The sequence below is a fragment of the Aethalodelphis obliquidens genome, unplaced genomic scaffold, assembly GCF_003676395.1.
Source record: "Aethalodelphis obliquidens isolate GAN/ISIS:26980383/991018 unplaced genomic scaffold, ASM367639v1 scaffold35, whole genome shotgun sequence".
NCBI classification, from domain to species: domain Eukaryota; kingdom Metazoa; phylum Chordata; class Mammalia; order Artiodactyla; family Delphinidae; genus Aethalodelphis; species Aethalodelphis obliquidens.
Window position 1 is genome coordinate 14,502,052 of NW_020837979.1, and position 10,354 is coordinate 14,512,405.

General features: G+C 43.3%; 1 protein-coding gene and 1 long non-coding RNA gene across 2 annotated transcripts in view; both read right to left on the bottom strand.

Moving 5' to 3' along the window:
- The window catches only part of LOC113632192 (uncharacterized), a 33,488-nt gene extending 24,079 nt beyond the window's left edge, over positions 1-9,409 (bottom strand). The window contains exons 1-3 of the long non-coding RNA XR_003437721.1: positions 9,297-9,409; positions 4,032-4,206; positions 3,832-3,942 (exon numbers count right to left, since the gene is read on the bottom strand). This is a non-coding gene — a long non-coding RNA (uncharacterized LOC113632192). The remainder of the gene's footprint in view (positions 1-3,831; positions 3,943-4,031; positions 4,207-9,296) is intronic.
- The window catches only part of KCMF1 (potassium channel modulatory factor 1), a 76,020-nt gene extending 65,794 nt beyond the window's left edge, over positions 1-10,226 (bottom strand). The window contains exon 1 of the mRNA XM_027129209.1: positions 9,925-10,226. Coding sequence (XP_026985010.1) covers positions 9,925-9,940 — 16 coding nt within the window. The 5' untranslated portion in view covers positions 9,941-10,226. The remainder of the gene's footprint in view (positions 1-9,924) is intronic.
- Between the last annotated feature and the right edge of the window lie 128 nt (positions 10,227-10,354).

Below are 10,354 nucleotides of genomic sequence, written 5' to 3' on the forward strand. Positions count from 1 at the left end.
TTTCTGCCAAGAGGCAGAGAATAAATATGTTCAGCTTTCTCTGTCACAACTGCTCAATCCTGCCACTGTAGCACAAAGCAGCTTAGACAATATGGGAAAGAGGAGATGTGGCTGTGCTCCAATACAACTTTATTGACCAAAACAGGCAGTGGCCAAGTTTGGCTTGTAGGCCATACACCCCCAGTATACTCCTTCTAATAGAGTGTGAGTGTCAGAGGGACAGGAAGCTTCTCTGTTTTGTTCACTATGGTTTCCTTGTGGCCAGAATAGTGCCTAGCCCCTAGTACAGATTCAATAAATATATGTTGAGTAAACAAACAAATAGAACTAGTCTGGAGCAGAGAGCTATGCTCCTCTTGCACCTCCTCAGGTGACAACAGCATGACGTTCAAGAAGAATGATGCCAAGGTCATGAGCTCCATTTCCATTTGGTTAGTATCACACCATGAAAAGTGGTCCCACAACCATTGTGTGCCTGTCACCAGCAATAACAACCTCAGGCAAAGAATGCCTTTGGTTGTAACTGGGTCCAGGTAGGAGCCTGTTAAAACACAGACTGCTGGGCCCGACCCCCAGAAATTCTGATTTGGTAGGTCTAGGGTAGAGTCCAAGAATCTGCATTTCTAGCAAATTCCCAGGTGATGCTGATACTGCTGGTCCTGAACCACACTTTGAGAACCACTGGATGAGAGTACCCAAAAATGACAGTACTAGCATTTTTATACTATTAAAAAAAAAAAGAGAGAGCGAGCCACAGATTCCTTATGTTCCAGTGATCTGGCTGGAGGGGGACTGCAGGGAAAAAAAAAAAAAGAACCGTAAAACTGACTGCTCAGTGGAAATGTTGCTCCAATAAAATGAAGACAGAAAAACACTAGGTCTTTAATTTTTAACAGATTATCTTCCAAACACTCTATTTTCACTTGCAAATCCAGCTGTAACTGGAAAACAATAAGCCAAATAGGTAAAAGAGAGAAGTCACCAGTGGGTGGCTAACCCTGATAGTGGGCTAAGTATTAACTCCATAGTCAGTTTCCTTAAAATTACTTTAAAGAACAATCATAACCACCTGTCTTTCTATTGCTAGATGCCAAGAGACTTTTGGAGATGGATACTAGAGATCTAATCTATACAATGAAATATATCGACAATAAATTACCAAGCCTAGGGGTCACTGTTTTCAAATGATGAATTCACCGTAATAGAACTTGAAATGGACTAGTAACAATTTTTGCAAATTCTACATTTGTCAACGCAGGGGACTTTAAAATAACCCCCAAACTCACATTAAAATCACCCTGAAGCCATTACTTTATACCTCATCAATCTGAACAGCTCACAAAGGGATTAGAATTTATATACATTTGTAGCTGTTTATAAAGTAGGTTTCTACTGTGATGGTTATATGCAGTTAAAGTAAGTTAAAAATAACTTTAAGGTGAAAAAGTAAGGTAAAACCTAGCTTCATAGGAGAGAAATTCTAGGAACAGAAATCTAGAATGTTAATGAACAGACCATTAAGTAGATGGCAATACTGCATCAACATGTACTTACAAAAAGAGACAGTACATGATCAAAAGATGAATCAGCAGACCCCCGATATACGAGTCTAAAGTATGTCTCAACTAAGACCAAGTATTCTTTTTTTTTTTTTTTTTGCTGTACGCGGGCCTCTCACTGCTGTGGTCTCTCCCGTTGCGGAGCACAGGCTCCGGACGCGCAGGCTCAGCGGCCATGGCTCACGGGCCCAGCCGCTCCGCGGCATGTGGTATCTTCCTGGACCGGGGCAGGAACCCGTGTCCCCTGCATCGGCAGGCGGACTCTCAACCACTGCGCCACCAGGGAAGCCCAAGACCAAGTATTCTTTATGAAAATCTAGCATCTAAATTGAAAAGTATTAAGTGTGAACTATACCCTAGATTTTTATAGCATTGTAAAGAATAAAGAATGTAAAAATATCTCATAAACAATTTGTATACTGATTGCATGTTGAAATGCTGTTTTGTATATATTGGGTTAAAAGCATTAAATTATTAAAATTAATTTCACTTCCTTAGTTTTGTTACTGTAGCTATCAGAGAATTTAAAATTACATGTGACTTGCAATTAGATTTCTGTTGGACAGTGTGATCATGCACCCCAATTCTGCAAGTAGATTTGCTATCTCCTCTACCATTTGGGTGATTTCTAAGAAGCTTGCAGAAAATGATATGGAACAATGAATGAGCATGAAGATATGCAGTATGTCTGACATGGAGTGAAGCTCCCTGATCCTGGCCTAATACAGGATCACCACGGGCCAGATGCTCATCCACTGTAACTTGAGGTTCTAATCACCATTTTTCCCAAGGATAGGAAGACTGGTTCTACCTCTGTGACTACTATGTATATCCATATCTATAGCTATACAAACACGTGAACAGGTGACATTCAATTCAAATTGCAATTAACTGTGTCAGAATCCCTAGTAGTGTCAATAAGGATGAACATAAGATCTCTGATTATGAAAACTACCTGGTTCCCAACACCAAACCAACCCCCAGCTCCCAGCATGTATTTCATTCTTGCAGAGAAGGGACACAACTGTAACAACTCCTTTATATAATCCCCGCCCATTTTATTTCAATGTTAACTCCTGACTTAGAAAGTTTCTCATTTGCTTGCACTGTCAAACCTCTACAATCACAGAGGACACCAAAGGAGAATGCTGGCTGAGGAAGAATAACAGAAGGAAGTAGGGTCTAGTTACTCACCCCAACAGTTGCTATATAACCATAAGGACTTCGCAAAAAAACTATACTGAATACAAAAAGCTTAATCCCTTGAGCTCTTTTCTAAGTATTCAATATCAAAAAGATACTTATATATGCAGATGTGTGTTGAGTCTTACAGTCTAAGGATAATATTGTTAAAGAAAGAAATATACTGCTGGACAGCATTAGAAGTGATTGTGAAGCGTGAATGAAAATAAGCTTAAAAAAAAAAAAGAAAAAGGAGGGGGGAGCAAATATTGCCAAAACATTAAAACACTTACATGACTTAATTATCCTGTCATAATACATAAACTTCAAGGACTAACTCGAGCACACTGGAAAAGAGCCACAACCTATGCAACAGCATTTAATTCCCAAACATGTGTTTCTAACCCGCTGAATATCATCATCCTGCAGCAAGGGTCAACAACTTGCGGCAAGCTCTGGAGATGACTGAGTGGTACTTGAGTAGGCAGTCCATAAATATTTGCTGAATGAATGACTGAATGAACCAAAAAACTCATACACAGTACAATTAATATGCAGAACCCACAGCTAATCTGAAACCAGAGCCAGAAGGAGAACAAAACAGTACCTCGGAGTCCAGTCCCAGGCCATCCCCACAGGAGTCAGCTACCCTAAGTTATTTTCATTCTATGTACATAGTTTATTCATCCCTTCTTACTTTTATGGAAGTTCCAAGTTCTCTTTCCTACAATCTCTCTCCCTCTTAACCAGTTCCTCCAGATAAAAACAGGAATGCATTGTCCAGTCTCACCATTTTTTAGACAAGTATTAACATCTCTAACAATCACCGGCAAATGTTCACTGGGCCTCCAAAGGCCAGACACTATGCTAGGTGGTAGGGTACAAAGGTAAGTGTAACACTATATCTACCCCTCAGGTAGTTTGTGGGGCAGGCAGACAAGTAAACAATTGCAGCATAAAAAAACGCCTGGAGAATGAGGCAGGAGTGCTACCGGAGGAACTTAACTTTGCTGGGTGGATGGGGAGGGTGACAGAGTCTTAAGGAACAAAAGAAACCAAAGTCAAAACCAAACATTATAGTTGAGTATACCTGTGACTGTTCGAATGGTCAACTCATCAAGTTAGCACTCTAAAGTGGCGCTCTGAATGAAGATCCTCTGACTGTAGCAAAATTTGAAGTTCATGACAGTGGCAATGAATACTACCAAGAGAAGGAACACACAGACACACACTTCAGCAGAACATAATGTGCAAACCTAATTAGTCATGATGTCAAGAGGCTTCACCCACTTATTGTCTGTCCCTCCAAGCTGAAGGTGACTTGATTGACCGACCCACTCCTGTGATTTCAGCTGGTTTTTTCTCACAGCAGTGATGGATTTGCAAGGATCCATCCATACTTTCTCCCTGATACCCCTTGTGGCTACGGGCAAAGTCTGCTGGACTGATGGCTGGTACTGTGGCCCTGAAAAGATACACAGACCATGTATATGAACTGGATAGACCCACACTCTGCTTGTCACTATTCAGAAAGACACAGCTAAAAACACGGATTAACAAACATGTGGGAAGGCAGTGAGAAAGGTAGCAGGGATGGCACCCTGGAAGGTGCCTAATCAGGCAATTCATCTCTTGCTAGTTTCACAGGACAGTGAGTTTTTACCTCCTGGCATGCAGCTCTTAAGACATTTCATCGGCATAGGAGTTAGTTTTGTGTTTCTGACTCCCTGTGACTACAGATAATTTCCAAGCTTCAGGCCCACCCTAACTTTCCTCTGCCATCACCCTCCTGGCCTCTTGTCCTTACCATCCCCAAAAAGTCCTCTCTTTTCACCCAAAATACTCACTTCCTTCCCATGGAACGTAGGTAATTTGTTCCCTCAGGAAACTGTCTGCCTTATCCAATATCTCCAACATGAATCAGGACATAGATAATATATAAAAATTAGCACATTTAAAAAATGCTCTGATCTGTATACCTCTTACAGACTCTTTCTTCAATTATAATGAATAGCTTAAGTGACTAAAAAAGCATACCATATCATTTTAAGGAAATGAACAACATCATGGCTCCTAGCACAACACTAAAATTAACATGAAATGAAACTTTTATCAACAAAGATTTTAATTATGAATAGCACTCCTTTTAAATTTTATGAGTATGATGGGTAGGAAACGTTTCCGTATTCATCAATGTAGCCACACAGCAATATTTATAATGAAATTAAAAACACACTATTTTTAGGATAACACAACGATACCTTAATCTTCACTAAGAACAACTTTTGGAACCCCCAGTCTAAAAGAAACACCCAAACCTCAGCAAATATATATGGTAGATGTTATAAAGCTGATTTTTGAAAATTAAGTAATGACTCATAAGGGCATGGATTTCTTTTCTGAAATGTCGCAAGTGTAATATGAAGGAATTTGGTAGTTTCACATCAGAAGCTTCCTAATTTTCCACTGTGAAAAAGTTTTCAATCTTTAAGCAAGATTGCTGCTAATAAATTCTTAAAATTCTAAGACTAAAAGGAATTTCTTCCAAATTAAATTTCTAATTTAAAATAAGAGAGGGAAGTTATATTTCATCACATTTTAACTTTAACACATATGTCAATATATGGGGAAAATGGGCTTCAAAATCAACTTTATACAAAATCATGAAATCGAAGACCCCAGAAATTAAAATATTTATGTTCTATCCTTTATTGAAAGTCAAGGTAAATGTAATTCATGATTTATTGAAATTTAAAGTCAAGTAAGAATGTCATAATCTTTCAACAGATCATTTAAGTAAAATAAGTTGTCTGACATGATGGCAAAGCTCTTTTCAGTGGGAGTGAATCTACTTTGCCACAGGAAGGCAAAAGTCACCACATTAAAATCACATGCTAATTGCCAATCCTGGCTTTCCAGTCCCCAAATCCTGAAAACAAAATTATTGCAATTCACTACGGGATTGTCTGCATGTGCATTTTTAGCATCAGACAGCACTTTCAGAGAAGAGAAATCTACTAACAGAAGAGTTCTACAATTTCAAAAAAATGGTACAACTTTCAAAAACTAGAGTAATGGCCTACTTACTCTTGTACATTACATTCTGAAAATAAACAGTATCAGATGCTTCTGAGAATAACACAGTATCATCACTTGTCCATTTATTCACTATCATTTTTACATATGAAAATCTTCAAAAAACTAGGGGAAATATAAATCAGGTACAGAAAGGAACTCTATTTGAAATCTTGAACAATTTTATCCAAAATCGAGAGTAGCCCACAAAAAAGCTGAGGCGGCACTCAAGAAAAAGGAGTTAGGAATCACAGTAGATTCCCTCTCTGAAATTGGGCAAAATTAGCAAGAAAAAAGTTGGTAATTATTTTGTCATCAATTTGTTTATCCCTTCCTTATGGTATGTCTACTGGGCGGTAGAAGCTGTGCACACATGCACCTTCCCCACCAAACTTAAGGTGAGAAGCTGTGTCTTGTTCATTCATCCCCACATTCTCCGTAACTAACCCAGGGCCTTATACATAGTAGCGAATAAAAAAAGGTTGAATGATTTAAGGTAATAACCCCAGGTAATCAATTAGGCTCCAACTCATGCAAGAACACTCATAATTTCATTTTAGCTAATAAGCACTGAGTAATTTGATGTTTTTAAAAATATGTGCAAAGCTATTATATAGTTTTTAAGCTCTGCATAACACAGTTATACTTTAAATGTATTTAAAAGGAAAGTATGTAGTGAAACATTAAAAAAAATACTCTTACAAATGAAATAGAAAATGATTGGTTTCACTGTGTATAACATGGAACTAGATGGTGTTGGTATGTTGAACATAAAGTGACTAGGAACTGATGTTGTAAAATGTTTGTTAACGTGACAAGAACGTTACAAAGTGAATTAAAAGGCCCTGGAATTCTGGTTGGAAAAGTCACGTTGGGCAAGCGGGAGACAATGTAGAATACCATCATCTCCACTCAGACAGTGTCTGGGAAGGTGGTTGGGGAGTCTGCTTCCCATGCCTCAGGAACAATGACTTCTATCCCAATTGACATGGTACTGCTGGAAACAGGTACAGAACTGGCTCAGTCCATGGACTTGCTCCCCATTCCCAAAGGAAACACCAAGCAGAGCGGGCCCTTTCTGGACTCCCAACAATTCCAGTTCTATCAGCTCTCTAAAGCTCTACTCTAGAGTAAAAGTAGGCAAATTATAGCCTGCAGGCCAAAATGGGCCAAATTTGGCCACCTCCTGTGTTTGAACAGCCTGCACGCTAAGAACAATTTTTACAGTTTTAAATGGTAAAACAAAGAATCATATGTCATGACACATGAAAATTAAAATGAAATTCAACAGCAGTTCCATAAAGAAAGTTTTCACCGGAACATGGTTGTGCTCATTAATTACATGCTGTCTGCTTTTATACTACAACGGCAGAGTGGACAGAGACCTTATAGCTTGCCAAGACTATGATACTTACTACCTGGTCCTTTACAGAAAAAAGCATGCTGACCCCTGGGCTAGGACATTTTTCTATGCTTCTAGTTGCATCTCATTTCTCAGAGGTAGTCCACTGCTTCACCAAGTACAGACTCTAAGCTTGACAGATGTCCATCCTGGGGCTGTGTTGTCCAAAGTTACATGTTACATATAAAATAGCGCAACTCATTAGGATGGGCCCAAAGACAAACTAACAAATTACATGCCTACAGAAGGCACTGAAAAGGAAGAACAATGCAAGCACAACAGTACAGGCAGCTCAGTTCAGATCTTTTCGCAGACTACTACACCCAGTCCTGGGTCATACTACTGAAAGGAAAACAACAACTACAGAGAATTTGGAGGTGGACAGATGATTGAAAGGTCTCAAAAATCATACCACTAAAGAAATGGGATTACTTGGCCCAAAGAAGAAAGGGTAAGAAACAAACTATAATATCGAGGGTGTCAAACTCTACATTTGTTGATAGGCTAAATTTCTACTGATGAAAATAACTGGCAGCCTAAACTAAAATTCCACAAAACATATATCTAATGAATTAAATGTGATTCTTAATGAGACTGCCATTCCTGCCTTAGGCCATAAACCAGACCCTTAAAAAGTAATCACTTGTCAAATATTGTACTATAAGTCTTAAACTGATATATTATAGGAATGCTCCTTTTTCAGAAACCTCTGGCATTATGTAAGTTACCAGAAAAGGTGTGCTATTCATGTGCTGAGGAGTTCAGTAATATTCAAGTAACTAAACGGTAAATGTAAGTTTCATGACCACATGCCTTTCCACAGGACCAAACAGGGAAAACTGGGCTTAAATTACAGAATTTGTGTTACATTCAAGAATGTTCACGCTGTGGGATTTTAATTACTCTAAAAGATTACTGAGGGTAAAGGAATCTTCCCAGGACACCATTCAATCTGAATATTCCATCTGGAACTACCTGGATATTTTCTTAAAGCAAGGAGAATGGGTCTCAAACACCCTTCTTCCATTGCTATGATTCTGTAACTTTAACTCTCCTAGTTCTTATGAGTAAGAGAGCCTGCAGCCATTACTCACTTTCGTTTTGTCTTGAAGGTGGTCAATGTACACACGACTTCAGCCTAAGATAAACTTTAATATCCCCAATTAAAATTTTATTATAACTTTAATTACAACTTCTTTTAAATTACAAGATAGAAAATGTATTGCCATTAAGTAGAAGAAAATGGGAAAATAGGCATAGCTTCTAAATATTTCTATGAGCCTATGTACCTTATTATTTCAAACTGTCCAACACTTATACACAGTAAGTGAAGAAAATATAACCTATTTCCTATTAGTTTTCTGACTTTAAAATACAGAACCCTTGGACACAATATTTTCTTGGAGTCCATCTCAAATTACATTATAATTAGTAATGCTCTGAATATAATTTTGAATCTGAGTTTTTCAATCTTTAAAGTCTAAGGCCTGTATTTCCCTAAGAATACCCTTCTAACAGTGTGATGCACACACAAATGTGACTCACTAAACTTTCTCCACTCCTACATCACCTATACAGTATTTTAACATCCAGAGTACACAATATCTTCAAGCCACTTCTACAATGTTGCATTAACCTTACCAGGATAAACTTTTCGCCAAGTCTCGTAATACTTTTTATTTAAAGACCTGTGGTAGTGAAACAAAGAAAACACAACCCCCCTCCCTCTTTTCTAAACCATATGGCAGCAAACTGAAGTTAACTTATTTTTTACCAGATCAACGCCTATACCTCGGCTCTAAACATTTTTCTCTTTGTGCCCTGGGGCCGGGCTAGAGCTGTCTGCTGATTTGCAACTGTACCCCCATCATGTTTTTAAATCGCAAAACAAAGTCCAAAACGCTCCCTGACCACTAACAGACCTCACCACGGTCATTTACCAAAACCTGGTTTAGGGAGACATGCACGCCGGGAGAGGGGCCCACGGCCGGCCGGGAGCCAGTCCCCCTCCTACCGGGTGACCGAGCAGGGAGTTTGCTCGCCCGGCCGGGACGGATCCGCCCCGGGAACTTGGTTACCCGAGCTCAGGGCCGCGCCGAGGCCTAGCCGCGAGGCCGGGGCGGGCTCCAGGCGGCGGGGGCTTCCCGTTCCCCGGCCGCAGAGCCTTCCCGCCCGCCCCGCAGTCGCCCGCAGGCAGGGGCGCTCGCCGTCGTCTCCCGGCGACCGGACGCGCCCGCCGGGTCCCGGGCCGGCTCCTCGGTCTCCTGCCGCCGTCTGCGGCCCCGCTCGGCGGCCGCACCGGGCCCTTCCGGGACGGCGGGAGCGCTAGGCCGCGCCGGGGCCCAGCGACTCCGGGGCCTGGCGGGCGGGCCGCGGCGTCCGGTATCAGTCCCGAGGGCCCGGCTCCCGCCGGTAACGGGCCCCCCGCCTCCCCTCCCCCTCCCCCGCCCCATGACAGTGCAAACCCTCCGGCCTGCCCGGTCGCCCCGCCTCCGGCACCAGGCCCAGTTCAGGGCCGCGGCGGTGTCGGCGGCAGCGGCGGCGGCTGCGCCGCGGCTCTCCGCCCTCGCTCGCTCTCGGGCCCGGCGCCTCGGGCCCGGCTCGGGCTCGGCCCAAGTCTCCGCCGATTCCCGGCCGCCCTCCGCGGCGCCCGGCCCGGGCGGGGTAGGCCGAGGCCCTGGCGGTGGGGGTGGGGGCTCCTCTCACCTTCATGTCGGGACATCCTAGTTCAGACGGTGGCGGCGCGGCCCCTCCCGGGCTCCGGCTGCAGTGTCCCCCGCGGGGTCCCGGCGCTGCCCGCGCCGGCCGGCCGACTCCCACTCGACTCCCGGGCTCGGCCGCGGGGGCGGGGTGGGCAGCGGAGCGCTCCCGCGGCGGCGGCGGCGGCTGCGGCGGGGAGGCGGCACGGGGCGGGAATGGGGCCGGGCCTGGCCGAGGCTGAGCTCCTCCAGGAGGCGGGTCCGACGCCGCGGCTCCGCCGGCGCCCGCCGTGACTCGGTCACTCTCGGGCCCGCCGGCTCCGGGCGGCGGCGCCGCGCTCCGCAAATCCCGCTCCTCCCCTCCCCCGGCCCACCCCCCGCCCCTCTTCCCCGGCTCCCGGCCGCCGCCTCCTCCTCCTCCTCTTCCTCCTCCTCCG